General features: G+C 41.1%; 1 protein-coding gene across 5 annotated transcripts in view; it reads left to right on the forward strand.

Annotated features, from left to right (window-relative positions):
• Positions 1–3,362: 3,362 nt before the first annotated feature.
• The window catches only part of synrg (synergin, gamma), a 121,929-nt gene continuing 101,982 nt past the window's right edge, over positions 3,363–23,309 (forward strand). For all 5 annotated transcript variants that reach the window (XM_060848019.1, XM_060848020.1, XM_060848022.1 and 2 more), the window contains exons 1-2: positions 3,363–3,434; positions 13,044–13,084. In XM_060848019.1, coding sequence (XP_060704002.1) covers positions 3,373–3,434; positions 13,044–13,084 — 103 coding nt within the window. In that variant the 5' untranslated portion in view covers positions 3,363–3,372. The remainder of the gene's footprint in view (positions 3,435–13,043; positions 13,085–23,309) is intronic.

The following is a 23,309-nucleotide window of genomic DNA, read 5'->3' on the forward strand; positions in this document are numbered from 1 at the left end:
ACAAGATCACAGAAGTTGCGTAAGTAAAACAGTAAGCTGTGGCAATCTTGCACCTAAATTTTTAAAACTTCGTGACTGCTATGCTAATACTTGATTTACTCACTCGAAAAGTGTAGTAATCAAAAAATGTTTCCAAAGTATAGAAAAGGTCTCAGCTATTAACTGCTTTCACTACTTTTCTGCATGCCTAAAGATCATTGAGTTGTCTGTCCTCCGATGCATATCTCCAAAAAAACAGACCATCCTTGATGTCAACCAAGCTGGTTTCTATAGTGGCACAACATGTGTGATCATCTTCTGACACTCACTAGCTGCAGCAAAAATTGTTTCAAAAGACCCTGAAGATGGACACACTGCTACTAGACCTCACAGCTGCCAGTGTCACATTGTGGCCTGCTCCTTAAGCTGTACAGAGTTCTTCCAACCTGGTCAGGACAATTGTTAAAACACTCCTTCACAAGAGACAATTTGGAGTGAGTTGGTAGTGGTGTTGTGGTAATATTACTGGTCTAATAATCCAGTAATCCAGATTCTGATGCACTTGGGATGCAGACAAGGCTAGAATGTAAGAGTATTGTGGTGCTGGAAAAACACAGCAGGACTGGCAGCATCCAAGGAGCAGGAGAATCGATGTTTTAGGCATAAGCCCGTCTTCAGGAATGAGGCTGGTGTGCCAAGTGGGCTGAGATAAAAGGTAGGGGGGAGGGAATTTGGGGGAGGGGCACTGGGAATACGGTAGGTGGAAGGAGGTGAGGGTGAGGGTGATAGGCCGGAGAGGGGGTGGGGGCGGAGCGGTCGGGAAGAAGATTGCAGGTCAAGAGGGTGGTGCTGAATCCAGGGGTTGGAACTGAGATAAGGTAGGGGGAGGGGAAATGAGGAAGCTGGAGAAATCTACATTCATCCCTTGTAGTTGGAGGGTTCCTAGGCAGAAGATGATGCACTCTTCCTCCAGGCGTCGTGTGGTCAGGTTCTGGTGATGGAGGAGGCCAAGGGCCTGCATGTCCTTGAAGAGTGGGAGGGGGAGCTAAAGTGTTCAGCTATGGGACAATTGGGTGGGTTGGTGCGGGTGTCCCAGAGGTGTTCCCTGAAATGTTCCACAAGTAGGCGGCCTGTCTCTCCAATATAGAGGAGGCCACATCGGGTGCAGCAGATACAGTAAATGATGTGTGTGGAGGTGCAGATGAATTTGCGATGGATATGGAAGGATCCATTGGGGCCTTAGAGGGAGGTGAGGGGGGAGGTGTGGGCGCAAGTTTTTCACTTCTTGCGGTTGCAAGGGAAGGTGCCGGGAGTGGAAGTTGGGTTGGTGGGGGGTGTGGACCTGACGAGGGAGTCACAGAGGGAGTGGTCTCTCCGGAATGCTGGTAGGGGTGGGGAGGGAAATATATCCCCGGTGGTGGGTTCTGTTTGGAGGTGACGGAAATGACAAAGGATGATACGATGTATATGGAGGTTAGTGGGTGGAAGGTGAGGACCAGTGGGGTTCTGTCTTGGTGGCAGTTGGAGGGGCGGGGCTCAAGGGCGGAGGAGCGGGAAGTGGAGGAGATGCGGTGGAGAGCATCGTCGACCACGTCTGGGGGGAAATTGCAGTCTTTGAAGAAGGAGGCCATTTGGGTTGTTCGGTATTGGAATTGGTCCTCTGGGAGCAGATGCGGCGGAGGCGAAGGAATTGGGAATATGGGATGGCATTTTTACAGGGGGCAGGTTGGGAAGAGATGTAATCTAGGTAGCTGTGGGAGTCTGTCGGTTTGTAGTAAATGTCTGTGTTGAGTCGGTCGCCCAAGTTAGAAATGGAGAGATCTAGGAAGGGGAGGGAGGAGTCTGAGACGGTCCAGATAAATTTGAGGTCGGGGTGGAAGGTGTTAGTAAAGTGGATGAACTGTTCAACCTCCTTGTGGGAGCACAAGGCAGCGCCAATACAATGATCGATGTAGCGGAGGAAAATGTGGGGGGATAGTGCCAGTGTAGCTGCGGAAGATGTACTGTTCCACATATCCGACGAAGAGGCAAGCATAGCTGGGGCCCATGCGGGTGCCCATGGCTACTCCTTTAGTTTGGAGTAAGTGGGAGGATTGGAAGGAGAAGTTGTTAAGAGTGAGGACCAGTTCAGTCAGTCGAAGGAGGGTGTCAGTAGAAGGGTATGAGTTGGGTCGGCGGGAGAGGAAGAAGCGGAGGGCTTGGAGGCCTTCGTGATGGGGGATGGAAGTGTATAGGGACTGGATGTCCACCGTGAAGATAAGGCGTCGGGGGCCGGGGAAGCGAAAATCATGGAGGAGGTGGCACAGTGGTTAGCACTGCTGCCTCACAGCGCCTGAAGACCCGGGTTCAATTCCCGACTCAGGCGACTGACTGTGTGGAGTTTGCACGTTCTCCCCGTGTCTGCGTGGGTTTCCTCCGGGTGCTCCGGTTTCCTCCCACAGTCCAAAGATGTGCGGGTCAGGTGAATTGGCCATGCTAAATTGCCCATAGTGTTAGGTAAGGGGTAATGTAGGGGTATGGGTGGGTTTCGCTTCGGCGGGTCGGTGTGGACTTGTTGGGCCGAAGGGCCTGTTTCCACACTGTAAGTCTAGTCTAGTCTAGTCTAGTCTAGAGGTGGAGGGCATAGGTGGTGGCCCGAACGTAGGTGGGGAGTTCTTGCACTAAGGGGGACAGGACAGTGTCGAGGTATGCAGAAATGAGTTCGGTGGGGCAGGAGCAGGCTGAGACAATGGGTCGGCCGGGGCAGTCGGGTTTGTGGATTTTGGGCAGGAGGTAGAAACAGGCAGTGCGGGGTTGTGGGGCTATGAGGTTGGAGGCGGTGGATGGGAGATCTCCTGAGGTGATGAGGTTATGCAGGTGCTTGGACTTCTCCATCACCAGACCCTGACCACACCACGCCTGGAGGAAGAGCGCCTCATCTTCCGCCTAGGAACCCTCCAACCACACGGGATGAATGTTAGGGCACCAATTACAAAAATTATATTTTGCTTCAGTAAGCATAGTGGCAGTCTCTTTGATTAGAATGTTCCAGAACTTAAACGTGCATTATTCAGGCTGATTGAGAGAAAATAGTGAAGGAGAAGGGGAGGAAAGGAAGAAGGGAGATTCCCTGCCCCCTCCCCTTCACGAATAAGAAATAATAACAAAGAACTGCGAAATCTTAAGCATAAGTTGCTGGAGACACTCAGTAGATCTGGCAGCATTTGTAGAGGGAAGAAACAGGATTAACGTTTCAACATGAGACATAATGCAGACAGATATTGGAAGTGCTTGGGACATGTAGCAATGAGACTGACTCAGTCAAGTTGATACATCTGGTGACAGGTGACTGGGCGTTGACCTTTGGGGAGGAGACCCGGAAATAGTTGCTGGTTGACAAGGAGCCGGATCAAGATGGCGCTGCGACCAGGCGGTGGCGGTGGTAGCAGCAGTGGCACTGGCGGCAATGGCAGCGGGTAAGCGCAGAGACGTGGAGTTTTCTCTTTTCTGTATGGGTGTAAGATTGTGAGTGATAAATTAGATCGGGTGATGATTTACCGTTGTGTGGGCGGCCAACCTCGAGTCATCACGGAGCCGGCGGCCGCCTCTCTGTCTTGAAGCTGATGCTGGAGAAATGGGGTTAGTCTGGGGTCAGTGACCAAGACACACTCTCTCTCTTTGATATTTACCCTCTCATGGCCTAGATACCGCCGGGAGACTCTTACCTTTGTTTGCCTGATCTTTTAAATTTCCTTTTTCCTTCGAGTCGACTGTTCCCTTTTATAAACGAGTAAAATCCGATCTCCCGCAAGAATTGTTTTTTCTTACATTTTCAAACTTTCTTCTCCCTCGCGTCCCTTCCCATTCACTTTAATGTTGTTGTGTTGGGAGGTTTCTTTTATTTAAAATAAACTGGGTGGATTGTGGCTGAATGGAAGTACCCACAGACAGCCCTATCCCCTTATTTTGAAGCGGTGGAGTTCTGCTATCTGAATTGAACGGGAAGCTGCACACTGAATAATTGATGTTCCAGAAGGAGATTGTGCTTCATCTATCTTTCATCCCACCCTATCACCTTTCATCCGGCGCAACGAATTTGGGTGGACGTTTCTTGATCGAATTCGATCTTTAGAAAAAAAAAGTGAATTGTAATTTTGTCGTGTCGTTGGGCAATAAAAGAATTAATAAACTCTCTTAATGTAGCTGCAGTGATATTTGCAGCTTGCCAGTAAAAAAGACTCGGGGGTAAACCAGCTTTGATGTTGTTTCACTCCCCAGAGAGTGAGTGTATATATAGAGAAAAAGCTATGCTACTTGTTCTCAGCAGATTTTTTTAAGATTAGATTCCTGACAGTATGGAAACTTCAGCCCTTCAGCCCAACAAGTCCAAACTGACCCTCTGAAGAATAGCCCACCCAGACCCATTCCCCGTATTCACCCCTGACTATGGGCAATTTAGCATGACCAATTCACCTAACCTGCACATCTCTGGATTGTGGGAAGAAACCCATGCAGACACTGGGAGAATGTGCAAACTCCACACAGTCAGTTACCAAGGCAGGGGTTGAACCTGGGTCCCTGGAGCTGTGAGGCAGCAGTGCTAACCATTGAGCCACATAGGTATATCTTATTTTTAATTTTGGGCACACCTGGAATTGAAAAAAGTTAACTTTGCTGGCTTTTTGGTCTCTGCCATGTATTCCATTTTGTTGTGTCAGTAAATATTTAAAAAAAACAGGACAAGAATTTGTAAGTTGAGATACATTGAAGGCTGCTTTATATTGCTGACCATTTTGGATTGATGCAATGGTGCCAAACTGTTTAGCACAGTAATTATGGCTTTGAATAATTACCTACTTACCACTAGTACCAGAAAAAAAAAGGACTGCTGAGTAATTGCTGTAGATTCCAAAGTTGACCTAATAATCTTATCATGATTGAATACTTGATTTTGTTCTTGCCTTCCCCTCTACAGATGTATGATGATTCCATATGTACTTTGTTATACTTGTGAATCAAGTGGATGAATTTTGCTAGCTAACTTCACAATACGATGAAAGTTGATGAATATTTGATTGAAAGACTTGCTAAACATTCTGTCACTTACTCAATATATTTAATATTTTAAGAATTCTTGTTAAATGTGACTATTATTTAAGGGACAAGACTGGCAGCTTAATTTTCTGGGTATAGATGCTATAGGAATGATAGAAAGGGGGTGGCAAGAGAACAGGGGGAGTAGCGTTTTTGGTTAAAGAGAGCATTACACTTGTGCTTGGGAAGCATATTCCTGGGAGAACATCCAGTGAAGTTTTATAGGTAGAACTGAGAAATAAGAAAGGGATGATTATTTATTTGGTGTTGTCCTATAGTCCCCTAATAGTCAGTGGGAAATCGAGAAGCAAACATGTAAGGAAATCTCATATCAATAAGTAGGGTTGTAATGGTAGGGGATTTTAACTTTGCAAACATAGACTGGGACTGCCATAGTGTTAAGGGTTTGGTTGGAGAGGAATTTAAGTGCTGCAGGAACATTTTATTATTTAACTATATTTTGATGTACCTACAACAGAAAGAGCAAGACCTGACCTTCTCTTGGGAAATAAGGCAGGGAAAGTGACTGAGGTATCATGGGGGAAGCACTTTGGGCCCATTGATCACAATTCTATTAGTTTTCAAATAGTAATGGAAAAGGATAAACCTGATCTAAAAGTTAAAGTTTTAAATTAGAGTAAGGCCAATTTTTTGACAATATTAGGTAGGTACTTGCAAAAGTTGACTGGGGGAGTCTGTGTTTAGGTAAAGGGACAGTTGGGATGTGGGAGGCTTTCAAAAATGAGATAATGAGAGTTCAGAGTGTTCCTGTTAGAGCGACAGGCAAGACTGCCAGCCCTAGTGGATGTTGGATCACTAGGAAAATCGAGGCTCTGATCAAGGAAAAGGAGGACGTATAAATATCTAGGATTGAGTGAATCTCTACAGAAGTACTAAGGCAGTAGGAGTATATTTAAGTGGAAAATCAGGAGGGCAAATGGGAGACATGAGATTAGTGAAGGAGAATCCAAAGATTCAGCAAATTCATAAGGGAAAAAAGTAACTAGAGAAAGAAAGATGACCCTTTAAAGATCAACAAGGCCATCAGTGTGGAACCACAGGATTTGAGTGAGATACAAAATGAATATTTCACTTCACTATTTACTGTGGAGAAGGACATGGAAACCAGGGAACTTGGAGAAATCAATAGTGATATCATGAAAAATGTCCATATTACAAAAGAGGAGGTGCTGGAGATCTTGAACTGAGTAAAGGTTGATAAATCCCTGGGACCTGGTAGGTATTTCCCAAAACTGTGAAAAGCTAGGGAAGCGATTGCTGGCCGCTGTGCTGAAATATTTATATCATCGACAGCCACGGGTGAGGTCCCAGAAGACTGCAGGGCGGCTAATGTGGTGTTATTATTTAAGAAAGGTGGCAAGGAAAAGCCAGGGAACTATAGACTGGTGTGTCTGACATCTGTGGGTAAGTTGTTGGAAGAAATTCTGAGGGAAAGACTTTACATGCATTTGGAAAGGCAAGGACTGTTTAGGGCTAGTCAACATGGCTTTGTGTATTAAATCGTGTCTTCTAAGTTGATTGAGTTTTTTTGAAGAAGTGACAAATAAAGACTGAAGACAGTGGTAGATGTTCTCCATGTGGACTTCAGCAAGGTGTTTAACAAAGTTCAGCAAGGTGGACTGGTTAGCAAGGTTAGGCTTAAAGGTAGAAGACAGATGATAGAGGATTGCTTTTCTGCCTAGTGACCTGTGACCTGTGACCAGTAGTGTGCTTCAATGATTGGTGCTAGGTCCACTGCTTTTCGTCATTTATATAAATGGTTTGGATGTGAATATAGGAGATATGGTTAGGAAGTTTGCAAATGGGACCAAAATTGTTGGTAATGGTGGACAGTGAAGAAGGCGGCCACCTCAGAGTATAATGGAACCTTTGATTAGATGGACGAATGGGCTGATGTGTGGCAGATGGAATTTAATTTAAATAAATGTGATGTGTTTCCTTTGGTAAAGCAAACCAAGGCAAGACTTGTACAGTTAATGGTAATTCTCTGGAGAGTTTTGATAAAATGTGGAGCTGGAAAAGCACAGCAAGTCAAGCAGCATGAAAAGAGCAGGAGAGTTGATAGTTCGGACAGGATCCTTCAGCAGGACTAGGAAAGGGGACTGAGAAATAACTGGAAGGAAGGGTGGAGCTAGGAGAAAGATAGGTGAGATGGCAATAGGTGGATGCAGGTAAGAGGTGAATGAGATTGATCAGTGGGATAGGTGGCAAGGAAGATAGACAGGTTAGGTTGTCAAGGGGGTGGGGTGGAGAGGGAGGGCTGGACCTGGGTTAAGGTGAGGAGTGGGAATATTTGGAAGCTGTTCAATTCTATGTTGAGGCCATAAGGTTGTAAGCTCCCGAGGTGGAAGATGAGGTGTTCGTCCTCCAGTTTGCAAGTGGCCTAATGTTGATGGTGGAGGATGTCCAGGAAGGGCATGTCATTGGGGGAATTAGAAGGGTGGGGTTGAAATGGCTGGCAACTGGGAGTGGGTTGATTGGAGAATATGGACCAGAGATGCACCCGAAACTGAGGAGTGTTGCCAAACAATGAGTGGAGGTGCATAGTTCCTTGAAAGTGGAGTTGTAGGTAGACAGGATGGTGAAGATGACATTTGGCATGTTTGCCTTCATTGGTCAGTACATTGAGTATAGGTGTTCGGATGTCATATTGTGGCTGTATGTTGGTGAGGCCACTTAGAATACTATGTTTAATTACGGTCTCCCTGCTGTAGGAAAGATGTTAAATTTGAAAAGGTTCAGAAAAGATTAACAAGGATGTTGCCAGGATTGAAGAATTTGCGCTATGGAAAGAGGCTGAATAGACTGGGGCTTTTTTCTCTGGAGCATCAGAGACTGAGGGCTGATCTTACAGAGGTTTATAAAAACGTGAGTATGGATAGGGTGAATAGCCAAGACCTTTTTCCCAGGGTGGGGGGGGAATTGTGTGGGGTGTGGGGTGTGTGGGGTGAGTGTGTGTGGGTGGGGGTGGGGTCCAAAATCTGAGGGCATGGGTTCAAGGTGAGAAGAGAAGTATTTAAAAGGTACCTAAGGAACATCTCTTTCATGCGGAGGGTAGTATATGGATGGAAAGAGGAAATGTTGGAAGAGGGTACGATTACAACATTGAAAAGTCATCTGAATCAGTATGTGAATAGGAAGGGTTTCGAGGGATATGGGCCAAATGCTGACAGCTAGGACTAGATCAGTTTAGGATATCTGCTTGGTGTGGACAAGATAGCCTGAAAGGTTTGTTTCTGTTCTGTAAATCTTTGTAACTCTATGATTGTATAATCCCAAGTTTTTCAGTACATCCATCAAAGCATCATGAGCTTAATTTATAGATTACTGATCTGTACATGATATTACAGTTGTCCTTCTTATATTGTTCCACAAACTATATTGAGCCCTGGCCTATTAAATGAAGGTGTATATATGGCATTTTGTGTTTAAAATAGTAATATTCAGATTTCAGTTTGTTAGAAAACATGAAAGCAGTATTTTTTTTTAATTGGACAACTGTTCATAGTTGAAATACATTTCTCCTTCCTACGGGTGAAATTTCCTAAATGGAAGTGCTGAGACTGGGAACTTGCATAATAGTCAGGACATCATTCCTCTTCCTAATTTACACAACACCCCAGTTTAAACAATACTGGAAGTCCTCTATGGTGTTGATCTTTTCAGACAATGAACAAAGCAATGCATGGATGTAGGGCAGAACTGACAATATTGTTGAAATGCTATGATCCATGTTAAAAATATCTCATATCGATCATCCTTTAAAATTAGAGCCGAGCAAGGAAAATTGCCCAGACTTTTAGAGCAGTCTAGGTTTCATTATTATTCATGTTTTGATATTTGTAAAGAAATATGGAGGGATAAATGTTGCATAGTAAAACAGCTGCAATTTGAGTGTGTTTCCAGTTGTAAATTATGTATATCTGACTTGGTCTGTGTAAGGAAGGTGGAATGTTTGTGAATAAGGATTACTACTTAAAAATGATGTAAATAAGAATAAGCAAAGACCTGTAAAGCATTTGTGGTTATTATCCTAAGTGAAGCAATGCATCCTTAAACTCTAGCCCACTGCGTTCCATCTGTCTCATGTAATCTCTTAGCCCATATCCAATCTCATCTGGTAAACCAACGATATTTATGATGTTTAATCGTTTGTTCAAATTGAATGCAGAGCCGTGCTAATGTCTTAAATAAAATGTAACCAAAAGCAATTGCTATTTGTTTTATTTTATACATATAACCTTAATTTCTGATTTGAGTACTATTTCATTTTTGGTATGTTTTGAACTGTCTTTGCTATCATTGAGAATTGAGCGCATTTCTATTCCAATTCTTTTTGCCTAATTTTGGTCTTTGGTGTTAGTACTTAATGGGCAACAAAATAAATGAGGCACTAAAACTTAGTGTTATGGTGCTAAAGGAGTAACTTGAATTCATGATTTTAACACAGCTGATTAGTGTCTCACCAAAGTTACCTGCCCCAAAACAAATACTTTTTAAAATTGTTAACATGATACAAGGTGGCAATGTGACAAAATGACCGTAGGAGCTGCTTGGATGGATATAATAATGGGGTGAATATTGATATTCACTGCCAACTGCTCAGTTGGTAAGAAAAAAAATATTCAAGACAGATATTGTATATAAAATCAAAAATTGCTGGATAAACTCACATCAGGCAGCATCTGTGGAGAGAAACTGAGTTAACATTTCAAGTTGGGGTGACCCTTCATAAATAAGATGTTCATTTTGTTACTTTCCCCACAGATGCCACCTACCTGTTGAGCTTTTCCAGATTTTCAGTATTTATTTTAGAATTCCAACATCAGCAATATTTGTATGAGTGAGTTTTTTTTGTAACAATTCTCTTTCAATTTAAAGCTTTGTTTGACAATTTGTGGAACCTTCCTCTGCAATTTTTCAATGTTTGAGAAGCATTCTTTAAGCCAAGAGATGCCCTACAGTTGTAATTTTAATTTTGTATTCAATGATGGAAGTAATATTTCATGGCTTCTATAAGTCTAGGATGATAGCTAAATTATATTGTGACTTCTGGATTTGATGACATGCCAGCTGTTCTGAGTATTTCAGATGAACCAAAGAAAGCGATTGTCACTCTGAGCATTTCTGTCTGTGGTGTTGACCTCAGACATGTCCCAATGTATTTCATAGAATCCCTACACCATGGAAACAGGCCCTCCGAAGAGTATCCCACCCAAACCCATTCCCCATTTCTCTACATTTACCTCTAACCTACACATCCCTGAACACTACGGGCAACTTAGCACGGCCAATTCACCTAACCTGCACATCTTGGATTATGGGAGGAAACCAGAGCACCCAGAGGAAGCCTACACCCAAATGGGGAGAGTGTGCAAACTCCACACAGACAGTGGCCTGAGGCCAGAATCAAACCCGTGTCCCTGATGCTGTGAGGCCACAGTGCTAACCACTGAGCCACTGTGCCGCCCCAAAATGTGTCCCTTGAAGAGACAGTATCATCATTAAGACAGTGTTGTATGGCCTAGCTGCATAGTGATCTTGTAATTTTTCCCTCTGGTCTTTTAGATGCTGATCTCTCCCTTTTCCAGTTAGGACTGCTTTCTGGTTCATGGTTGAGTGTGGGAATTCACTGTACTTTTTTTAGTGCATGGGGCAATGAGGTTTGTGCTTGCATTAATCCTGCTCCTTTATCTCAGGTTATTATTACAAATGGTGTTGTATCTAGGCAGGTTAGTCTAAATGGTGTTGGTTGGAGACTAGTATCTAACTGAAATTGAGCACTTTTTGGTGCACTTTATGAAAACATTTAATACTAGAACCACCAGAAATGAGGTATGGAGGAAACTATTGAATGGAAAGAATAAAGTGTTCAAGTAGGAATCTACTGCTAATGTTTTGTCACCATGTTTTCGATGCATTTGATTAATATTGGTGTCAAATACAGTGATTAGTGGGGTTGGGGTAGGTTTATGTGACAGATCACACAGGTTTGTGTGACTTAAAAGTAAGAAACATTGGAATAATCAGCCATTAGTTTTAGAAGTAAGTCTTTCACAAATTCAAAATGGTTCGTAGCCAATGCATTACTTCGAAAGAATATTAGAGAAAACACTGTAGACAGCAAACAGCAAGGTCTCTCGCTCATGACAACAAGGTAATTTTATCTTGTAACTAAAATACTAAATAATGATGTTAGCCCAGGGATAGTTATGGCATTGGAAATAGAGATAATTTATCATATTTCCTTCAATAGTGGCATGGGATTTTTTTGCTTATTGATCTGTGAAGGCAGAAGGGCCATTTCATATTTTATCTGAAAGATGACACCTCTGACAATGCAACACTCTAGTTGGAACAGTCTGTAAGTCAAAATGAGGATCTTAAATCATTGGCGTAGGGCTTGAACCCAACGCTTTTTGATTTAGAATTGAAAATGCTCCTACTGCACTTACTCTCTTTCAAGCTGTTATGAGTCACATTACATGAGTAACCTTGTTGGTGCATTTTTGTAGCTTATGTACCACTTTCGGTATTAAATTCAATGGTTGATTATCCTTAAAAATGTAAGTCTAGGATGTCCTGATGGATTCTCAAGTATGAGTCACAATGTATTCTACTGCAGAATAGCTTGTAGGCTTAAGTGGAAAAACCTGCTTCATTGTGTTTGCCACTAATATTGTCTTCCCAGAGCCAATGCTATCATTCTGCAGGGTTGTTCCTGAAACTATCCATTACTGATATGAGTGAACTCGATAGTTTTCTTGTTCCAAACATGCCTCCTAATGCAGTAGTATTAAGAATCTTCTGTCAGAAATGTGTGTTTGGGTCGCACAAAGTAATAAATGTTATTTATGAGACATTAAATCCTTCGGTCCTGAAGTAATTAAATCCTTCTTAAGGTTTGGCAAACTCTTGGGAGCATTTGCTCCATGTATCCAGATGTGGATGTGGATATGAACATGAATAAATGTACCACTGAAGTATTTTTCTTTCCTCCATAGCCTCTCAAATAATAAATTGTTAAGCAAGAGATGGCCAGCTCGCAGTTCACAGCTAGTGTTATGCTATGATTAATTCATACATGTTAGTAGTGAAAAATGCGCAGGTCCTTTGTCCTGTGATCTTTCCTTGAGGTACTAGTGAAACTTTTCTAATGATCTGATTGAAATCAGGATTCATAACGTGGTGAAACCCTAGAAAGTTTTCCTTGACCGTAAAACATTGAAGTGTAAGACAAAGCTTCAGTGGTTTCAAAGTAAAACTTTAGTACAGATCCCAGTGCTGCACAGATATTAAAGACATTTTAAGTACATTACTTTATAAAATAGACTACTACGGAGCACCGTACGTGGAAGGTATGACCTTTTATGGTGGGCATTATCCTTACTGCTGCCTAAAAAGGAGCAAAAGGATTGAGTTTTCCATGATATCAAATTCTGGTATCTGGAACATCAATATAACAAGTAACTTGTTAAGAAAATGATTCGTACTATTCTGATTTTCTCTGTCATTTATTCGTTGGTATTAACATAATACAGGAGGGGATGAAATTAGAAATGTCTATGGGCACTGAAAGATAAGTAGGCGAGGTTACAGACTCCATTTTAAAAAAAAGAATACAACAATCACCATCCCAAACGAGGAACCTTCATAGCCCAATACATAGAGTTGGTAACTTTGTGTAGAATCGTTGCATGTTGCAACATAGCAACAGCCCAGTCTGGCCATCGTATCTATTCTACCATTTCTGTTCTTCCTCTGAATGTGATTACACCCTCCTGCCCATATCTTTTATTATTATTCTCTCTGAAACACCTAGTATCATTTTAAAACTATTTAAGGACACTATTTCAGTCCTGGTAATAAAGATTTTTCTCATTGGAATATAGGTTGCAGGGATATCACTTTAAGCTCTTGCCAGTGAAAATCTGTTTTGCTAATTTTATTTTCTTCTACTTTGGTTACAGCTTCATGTTCCCAGTGTCAGGGGGATTAGTTCCTCCCCAAGGTATGTATGGCAATATTGCAGTTCTACCATGCATATCTTGATTCATTTGTGTTCTTGCACTATTTGTGATTCATTACATGCGATGTAATAACATTAATCTTTAATCATGTGTTGCCATGGCCTAATTTTGCATGAGTTTCTTGAACATATCATTGTAAGTTCCAAATGAGCTGTGTTGAATTTAGCATACAAAATATGAAATGTTAAAAAAATCAAGTGCTTGTAAATGTTCTAATGACGATGACACCTGTGCGTCTCTATATCTGAACTGTCATTTACCCAGTAGATTTAAAAGTATATGCACATCTGCTGTTGGTTGTACTTTCTGTAATGAGTGAATGAAGCCGTCTTAATCTTTCTCCTCTCACTTTTAAAAATAGTTAAAAAGTCAGACCTCCTTTTGATGTCATTTTTGTTTCTCTTTCTTCACTCCCCCCTTTTCTCCCTCCAAAATATCATCCCCTCCAACCTGAAACTTACAGACACTGGGATATTAAGTTCGCTGTGGACATTCAGAAAGCCTGATGCACTTTGGGACTTCTCCCAAGTTCACAGCTGGCCACAGTCTCCATAGACAGATTGAATCCTCCATAAGCTGATACCTACAATTGTATTCACAATTGCTCTTGGGTTAGCGTAACTCTGTCTAATGATTTAACTTTGAATTGTAGCAAATCACTTTCTATTAAATACATATTTACCTCATGACCTGAGTGAAACCCACAGCACTAGACCACAGTGTATAATTATCTAAAAATGCTTGTTCCAATTTATCCATCAGTACATAATATGCTAGAGAGTGAAGGTAACCAGGATGCAAAACAGCAGACTAATTAAAGCTGAAATTCACGCTGACTGGGTTGGCTGTGTCCATAATTCTTTGAACTCTTCTCAACAAGCTCATGAAATCAGTTATTTATGCTTTATATGGAAGATGAATCATATAAAACCTTAATAGACTGAAAAAAAAACCTATATATAATTATAAGGATTCTTTTTATTTGAAACTATCCTAATGAAGATGACTTCTATCAAATCAGATCAGGGCAGGTTGAAGCTGCAGCAGATGATGTATAGATGAGATTGGAATGGCGATATTTGTTCATAATTCTCCATATTGGACAGGTTTTTAGTATGCCATGGAAGGAAACCACTTATTTCATCATGTCTGTGCACGATCATGGAACTTTCTAAAATCCCATTCCTGCATTTTTCTAATGTCTTTTTATATTGCTATTTTTCAATTATTTGGATCACTTTCAAAAATATTTTGTTTGCTTTCATCAGTGCTGCTTGTAGGGCGTTGCTGTTGTAAAATCACTTTTTCTAATGTTTTGCTTGGTGTAGTTAAAGTTTTGCTTTCCACTTAACTGTTTACTAAACAGTGAAAAAAGGTTTTCTCAATACACACGATAAAGCTTGATATCGCTTTAAACACTTCTGTTCCTTGCTCTTTCCTGGTGTCTATTCAGTTAGTTTCCTGTTCTTCTCATAGCCTTAAAAAAAACATTTTAAAGTTAGGGACTGATTCTAGGTACTATATTGTAATTACAGCCTAACCAATAATTTGTAGAAAGTCATTTTAAGACCTTGCTTAAAAATACTTACTTGACCAAAGTTTTGGCTCCCATCTAATATCTCCTCCTTTAACTTTGTCAGTTTTTATTTTATCATAGATTTGTGACGTGCTTTAGAATTTTCTTTGCTTTGTGGCTCTAAGAATGCACATTTTGAATGTTTTGTTTTTTGCTATTTATTAAATTATGGTTCTGTATAATTATTGTTGCAGCTGAATCTCATTTTATAATATGTCTGAACAGGTTATTATTTGTATAAAAATGTCTCTTAAACTAAGCCATCCTACTTTTCTAATCCTTGTAAAGTTTAATTGTTTTCACTGCTTTTTCGTTCATCCCATTATTCTTCTCAAGGTGTATCATCTTACATTTGAGTCCTCAACCAATAGTTGCCCTTCTGAAGATGAAGGGCTTTTACCTGAAACGTCGATTTCGCTGCTCCTTGAATGCTGCCTGAACTGCTGTGCTCTTCCAGCACCACTAATCCACTTCTGAAGTTCAGTCAGTCATCTCACACTATTTTTGTGTCGTAAGCAAATTCTGAGATCCACCTCTATCCATTTTCAGATCTCTGATTGACATCATTGTTTATAGACCATTAGTTAAACACAGATTAGTGGTTAATTGTTTTTAATCCTTTAGCCAACCTCCTATCCGGCCTATATAAAATTGTCAGTGAATCGAATTCATAAAGAAAGGCATGCTGAAGATTCCTAATATGGAGAGAGCAGACTGTATTTGGGCAAGCAGGAAAGCAAGCAAAAAAGTTGCTTTTGAGTCGAACATTTACACTAAACAAGTTGACAAGATTTGGAGATGCCGGTGTTGGACTGGGGTGTACAAAGTTTAAAAATCGCACGACATTAAGTTATAGTCCAACAGGTTTAATTGGAAGCACTAGCTTTCAGAGCGCTGCTCCTTCATCAGGTGGTTGTGGAGTACACAATTGTAAGACACAGAATTTATAGCAAAAGTTTACAGTGTGATGTAACTGAAATTATACATTGAAAAATACCTTGATTGTTTGTTAAGTCTCTCATGGAATGACCATGTTAGTTTCACTTCTTTCATATGTAAATCACAAAACGTTTTTTAAAAGTTACATTCTCAGGTTAACTTTAACAATTGGTGTCAGCCCAGATAATATGTTGAAGGTGTTAGCCCCCTGTGTGCTGATGTCTGTACCATAATGTTTACACTGGATCTAATAGAGTCATAGTCATAGAGATGTACAGCATGGAAACAGACCCTTTGGTCCAACCCAATCTAGTCCCACCTGCCAGCACCCGGCCCATATCCCTCCAAACCCTTCCTATTCATATCCCATCCAAATGCCTCTTAAATGTTGCAATTATACCAGTCTCCACCACATCCTCTGGCAGCTCATTCCATACACGTACCACCCTTTGCATGGAAAAGTTGCCCCTTAGGTCTCTTTAAATCTTTTCCCCTCTCACCCTAAACCTATGCCCTCTAGTTCTGGACTCCCTGGCACCAGGGAAAAGACTTTGCCAATTTATCCTATCTATGCCCCTCATAATTTTATAAGGTCACCCCTCAGCCTCTGACGCTCCAGGGAAAACAGCCCCAGCCTGTTCAGCCTCTCCCTGTAGTTCAAATCTTGGCAAAATCCTTGTAAATCTTTTCTGAACCCTTTCAAGTTTCGCAACATCTTTGCGATAGGAAGGAGACCAAAATTGCACGCAATATTCCAACAGTGGCCTAACCAATGTCCTGTACAGCCGCAACATGACCTCCCAACTCCTGTACTCAATACTCTGACCAATAAAGGAAAACATACAAACGCCGCCTTCACTATCCTATCTACCTGCGACTCCACTTTCAAGGAGCTATGAACCTGAACTCCAAGGTCTCTTTGTTCAGCAACACTCCCTAGGACCTTACCATTAAGTGTATAAGTCCTGCTAAGATTTGCTTTCCCAAAATGCAGAACCTCGCATTTATCTGAATTAAACTCTATCTACCACTTCTCAGCCCATTGGTCCAGATCCTGTTGTAATCTGAGGTAACCCTCTTTGCTCTCCACCACACTTCTAATTTTGCTGTCATCTGCAAACTTACTACTGTACCTCTTATGCTCGCATCCAAATCATTTGTGTAAATGACAAAAGGTAGAGGATCCAGCACTGATCCTTGTGGTACTCCACTAGACACAGGCCTCCAGTCTGAAAAACATCCCTACACCACCACCCTCTGTCTTCTGCCTTTCAGCCAGTTCTGTATCCAAATGGCTAGTTCTCCCTGTATTCCATGAGATCTAACCTTGCTAACCAGTCTCCCATGGGGAACCTTGTCGAACGCCTTACTTAAGTGCATATCTCTAACTTATTTTTTAGATTAAATCAGTCTAAACATTATGGCACAGACAACAGCACAGAGGGGGCTAACACCTTCAACATATTAACTGGGCTGACACCAATTGTTAAAGTTAACCTGTGAATGTAACTTTTAAAGAAGTGAAACTAACATGGTCATTCTAATAGATGAGAGACTTAACAAACAATCAAGGTATTTTTCAATGTATAATTTCAGTTACATCACACTGTAAACTTTTGCTATAAATTCTGTGTCTTACAATTGTGTACTCCACAACCACCTGATGAAGGAGCAGCGCTCTGAAAGCTAGTGCTTCCAATTAAACCTGTTGGGCTATAACCTGGTGTGGTGTGATTTTTAAGTTGGCAAGGGCTCACTACATGCAGTGCATTTTAATATAGTCACAAAAGAAAGAAAATTTCCACTCTGTGGGCTGTGACACCTGACTAGCTGATGCTGTTTTTCTTCGAATTTATTCTGTTCAAAATCACACACAATTCTATTTTTATGACACCAATGTTTAGTACTCCTGTTTAAACAGAATAGTCATTGTGGCTTTTATTCGAAAGCACCATGATACAAGACTGTCTAATTCATTATTTGCTCTTCAATTATTTTACAATTTATGGAAATCATGCCCATTGCAACTCCTGAAAGAAATTTGCAATTCCAAATAACAAGACTGATATAAACATGTTTTAGCCACTTCCAGGTTTATACTGCCCATAAATATTTATGTTTATTATTAATGTTCCTGCAAAGGCTTCCTGATCTAATGCCTTAAACAGTGTGGTGTTGCCTGTAATTCAGACAAATGGTGATTTGCACTGTATTGTTTCAACACTATAAAGGAAATTTTAAGAAACTGAATTGACAAATAAATACATCTGGGTATTCAATTTAAGTCTGAGGCAGCTACATTATTTTCTTGGAAATAATAATTGTTTTACTTTCATTCCTGTATTGTAGTGACTACCAAAAAATACTTTTTAAAAAATTGTTTCAGTAATTAATTATTAACCAGATCCTTTACTCTGACATCTACATTGTGTAGTTGTATTATAATTCAGTCAGTTGCATTTTAAAACAAAATGTTTTCCATCCTTTCTCTCTCACTCAAGGTTCTTACTCTGTGTGGGGAGTAGCTTCATTCTGAGGTCAAGTAATGATTGCCCCACGAATAGGCTGCAGCATCATCATTAAGACAATTATCTGTATGCTTGCACTTTCTGCCTGGAACTGTTGAAACACAATTAGCTGCACAAATGTTGGGAAACCACCCAACCAAAGATACTCGAGCTAACTAGAATACCTATTGAGACTAGACAGCTCAGGATAGAGAATGAGTTTCAAGACATTGTGTATGTTGTAGTCCATACCCTCCATCCTTCTTTCTGCCAAATTTCCATAGGATTCATGAAATTTTAATTGTTTCCTTTTAGCGCAGAAAAAATCAAAAGGTAACCTTTCAACAGAACCACTTTTTGTATTGTGCAATTCTAGTTCCCGTTCTGTGCTCTCTCTCCATCTGAGCTAATATTTCATTGCAGTAATATTTAAAGTGAATTGCACTGAAATGACATGCGGGGAGATTTTTTTTTATCAGTTCAAGTGTTTGTTACCATTGATGCTATGGAAGTATAATGTAGTCAGCACCATGGATCTTGGGCACAGGGTATCCATATTGAATTCTTATTCTGGTGAAAAAGAACAAAGCTTGAGATTTATTCAAAACATACAATGTCTGCAAAGCTATGCTAGTTGCACATCTCGTTTTACCTATTTTTGACACATGATCTAAATTCTGTTTTGCCCCAGCTCCTTTTCCTGTCATATTCTCTTTTCTCTGAGATTCTATCTCTTTGAAGAAGTGGTGTCTAATTATCCTGAAGTACCTCATTTGTGTGATTTGGAAATGTCGGTGTTAGACTGGGGTGTACAAAGTTAAAGATCACACAACACCAGGCTCTAGTACAACAGGTTTAATTGGAAGCACACTAGCTTTCGGAGTGCCATTCCTTCATAACAATCACCTGATGAAGGAGCGGTGCTCCGAAAGCTAGTGTGCTTCCAGTTAAACCTGTTGGACTATAACCTGGTGTTGTGTGATTTTTAACTCATTTGTCTGGCCATTCTTCAAGCTTGTGCACAAATAATGAGGTGACAAGAGTCTGCTATTAATTAATTAAGGCACCTGTGGCATGTCAATCCAACCCTTACAGAACTTTGCTGTGGTACTTCTGGATAGTGATTGGTTTTGTAAGTCCTGGAAAGGTTTCTTCATGGATTTTCAAGCCAGTTCTAATATCCTTATTACACCCCCAACTGAGATCCGTTAATTCAGAAATACATCTAAGGTTGATTCAGTAGCTCAGCACAAACTGGATCAAACATGGTACATTTCTCAGCTATTCTAATTTAATGACTGCGGAGATAGGATAGCTTGAATAGTGGAGGTTAGTCAAATTGGTTTGCCATATTTGTGATGCAGCCTAACTCAGGGATGAGATCAATCATGACTTCTCTCAAGAAAGGCGTTTAATATTCTCACTGCAGAATTAAATTTTGTGGTGTGCTTATTTGTAAAATGTGCCCTTGTGTGTTTAGCAGAAAATGCAAAGGTATTGTTTTCTCAAATTACATGTGAACATATTGTGTGATTATTACTCATTTTAAATTGGAAAAGTGAGGAATATAATTGACAAGCTAATTATTGTCCACAATTCAACTGTTGTTTATTTGTTAAATTTTTGTTGGATTGTTTAACCGTCAGTGACTGTTAGTGCACAGCAGAACAGATGCATTTATCTTTCACTATGCCAATATTTGGAGAACTGGTAGGCACGAGGGGAGGAGCAGGGATAAGTGGCAAGGAATATTGATTGAAATCGTACGTGGCATCAAAAATACTTTCAAAAACAGGTACCTGCAAAAATAATGCCTGTTGACATTCTAACCTGTTGACAGATACCACCTACTCAATTAAATTCTAGGCCCATGCAAATTATAATCGATGGAAAGTCTTCAATGCACTCAGTCTTTATACAACTTTTAGGAATGCAAGACATTTAAGTTAGTAGGTGAGGGAAACTGATTTTGTGGAATGGGTGTGTTCTTTACCCAGCCTCTGTAGTTTTAGAGAAACTATTCCACCTCTGGGGTGAAGTGTTTGCACACATCTATGTCAGAGAACAAATGGTTTATCTACTTCTATGAATGCTAGACAAAAAAAATCCATTGGACAAAAGCTGGGTACTGCACCAGGTAATATCACCTGATAAGGAGATATTGTCTGTACTTAAATTGATAAGGTTAAGACTAGATGCGCATCCAACAATACCAAAGGGAAGTACATGTGGAAGTTGCAGCAGCAGGGCTATAGCTTTCCAGTCTCCCATAGACTTTGGAGGTGTGTCAGAGGACTGTAGAATTGTTACACCCTTGTTCAAAACTTGATGTAAACATAAACTGAGCAACTACAGACCGATTTAACTTCAGTAATGGAGACACTTATCAAACAATAAATCAGACAAGATTATTGTCTCATCGAAAAATACTCGCTAAATAAGGAAAGCCAGCATGGATTCCATATAAGGGAAGTTATATTTTGCTAATTTGCAAGGGTTTCTTGAGGTAACAATGCTGATGTGTTAACGTGGAGTTCCAAAAATAATTTAATAAAATGGCACACAACAAACATTTGAATAAAGTTATAGTTCAGAGTAAAAAGGACAATAACAACATGAATATGAAATTTGCTGAATGGCAGGAAAGTGTGTGTAATGGTCAGTGGGTGTGTTTTGGCTTGGAGGAAGGTTTATAATTGCCTGGGGGCAGTGTTGGAACCTTTTTGTTTTTCCTGATATGTCATAATAACTTAAGTCTTGGTGCAGGGCACAATTTCAAAGTTTGTGGATGATAGAAAAGTTAGAGGCATTGCGAACTGCGAATAGGATGGTGTAGAACTTCAAAGGGCAGCATAGTGGCCCAGTGGTCAGCAGTGCTGCTTCACAGCACCAGGACCCTGGTTCAATTCCAACCTCAGGCAACTGTCTATGTGGAGTTTACATATTCTCCCAGTATCTGCGTGGGTTTCCTCCGGGTGCTCTGGTTTCCTCCCACAGTCCAAATATGTGCAGGTTAGGTGAATTGGCCAAGATAAATTGCCCATAGCGTTCAAGGGTGTGTAGGTTAGGTGCATTAGTCAGGGGTAAATGTCAAGTATTACAGTGGGGAAATGGGTCTGGGTGGGTTACTCCTTGGAGAGTCGGTGTGCATTTGTTGGCCTACACTGTAGGGATTTGAATGGTGGCAGATAAGTAGCAGATGAAATTAATTGCAGTAAAATCTAATGTGTTTCACTTTGTGTATTGCTTACCAATGTAACAATGGAAGATTAAAGGTACAACTCTAAAGAGGGTGCATGTCTCATTGAAGTTTGCAGGAGATGTTGAAAGAGTGGTTACTAAAGCTTTCAGTATCCAGGATTTTTGGATGCATAGAGGACACAAAGGGGTTATGTTGAACTTGTACAAGACATCAGTTTTAAAAAAAAGTTTTAAACTGTATGGTTCAATGCATAATACAAACAAAAGTCTTTTGCATAATACAAAGGAAATGCTGGAATATTGTGTCCAGTTCTGAATGGTGAACGTCAGGGAGGATTGGAAAAAAAATGTCAAAACAACAGCAGTTTTAAAAGGGAAACAAACAGACAAAGGAAGCACGTGGTGAGGTCAGTGCAGGGGAAAGAGAGAGAGAGAGAGAGAGAGAGAGAAAGAAACTGACACAGCCGTGAACCTGTGCAGTTACTGCCTTTGCTGTTTGAATTTACGTATCGCTGGACATCGGAGTGTGTCTGGGAAAATTAACAAACCGTGAAACTCACTACTGATCTTGGAGGATCTGTTTGGGTGAAGTTCACAGCACAGAATCAGATAAGTAATTGTTTTAAGTGGCCTACAGATAGTCTCCAGTAATGAGTAGAATGGGTTCTTTCTTGATTATATGTTTTTTTTTGAGATACATCTTTTGATTAAACTTAAAATATAAGCCATAACCATTAAGTTAATCTGGGGCAGTGTTTTGTAGAGGAATAAGATGGTGTTATTTTCTGGGTCTGTAGATTGTGAAGGAGCAAAAATGGCCTTTAGAAGAGTGATAAGTGCTTCTTTTCAGATGTGGGGATTTGAAGAGAGTTTGAGGGTTACTGCAGATTATATCTGCAATAAATGCTGTTGGCTGTGAATCTTCTCAGGTCGAAGGGATCGGTTGGAGGGATAGTTAGAAGCAATGAGGAATTTGCAACAGCAATAGAATGTTATGGATGGCAGTTGTAGGAAGGGGGGAAAGTCTCCGATACAGCCACATAGATGGGTTACCTCCAGGAAAGGTAAGAGAGGTAGGCAGCTAGTGCCAGAGACTTCTGCAGCTGTACCCACTTCAAACAAGTATCCTGTTTTGGAAAATGTGATGGATTCTCAGGGAAACATAGCATGAACAGCCAAGTTTCTGGTATTGATACTGGCTCTAATGCAATTAGGGGTACGTCGGGTTCCAAGAGATCAGTTGTGTTAGGGGATTCTCTAGTCTGAAGTACAGACAGACGTTTCTGTGCCACCAGCAAAAAATCAGAATGGTGTGTTGCTTATCTGGTGGCAGCATCAAGGATGTCTGAAAGGGTGCAGAATGTTCTCACAGGGGCAAGAGGGTGGGGTGGGGGAAATATTGAGGAAAGAGATCAATCTGAGACTAGTACTGTTGAGAACAGAAGAGGGTCACAGTCAGGGCAGGCAGGGACACGGTAGGACTAATAAATTAAACTAGATTAGAGTGGTGCTGGAAAAGCACAGCAGTTGAGGCAGCATCTGAGGAGCAGGAAAATCGACATATCGGGCAAAGGCCCTTCATCAGGAATAGAGGCAGAGTGTCTGCAGGGTGGAGAGATAAATGAGAGGGTGGGGGAGGGGGGGTAGAAATTGGCATAGAGTACAATAGGTGATTGGGGGTGGGTCCCCCCTCCCCAGGTGCTCATCTTCCACCCTACCAACCGTCGCATAAACCAAATCATCCGACATTTCTGCCACCTCCAAACAGACCCCACCACCATATTTCCCTCCCCACCCCTTTCCGCCTTTCGCAAAGACCGTTCCCTCCGTGACTACCTGGTCAGGTCCACACCCCCCTACGACCCACCCTTCCATCCTGGCACGTTCCCCTGCCACCGCAGGAACTGTAAAACCTGTGTCCAAACCTCCTCCCTCACCAACATCCAAGGCCCCAAAGGAGCCTTCCTCATCCATCAAAATTTT

This window comes from Hemiscyllium ocellatum, chromosome 31 (assembly GCF_020745735.1).
Source record: "Hemiscyllium ocellatum isolate sHemOce1 chromosome 31, sHemOce1.pat.X.cur, whole genome shotgun sequence".
NCBI lineage: Eukaryota > Metazoa > Chordata > Chondrichthyes > Orectolobiformes > Hemiscylliidae > Hemiscyllium > Hemiscyllium ocellatum.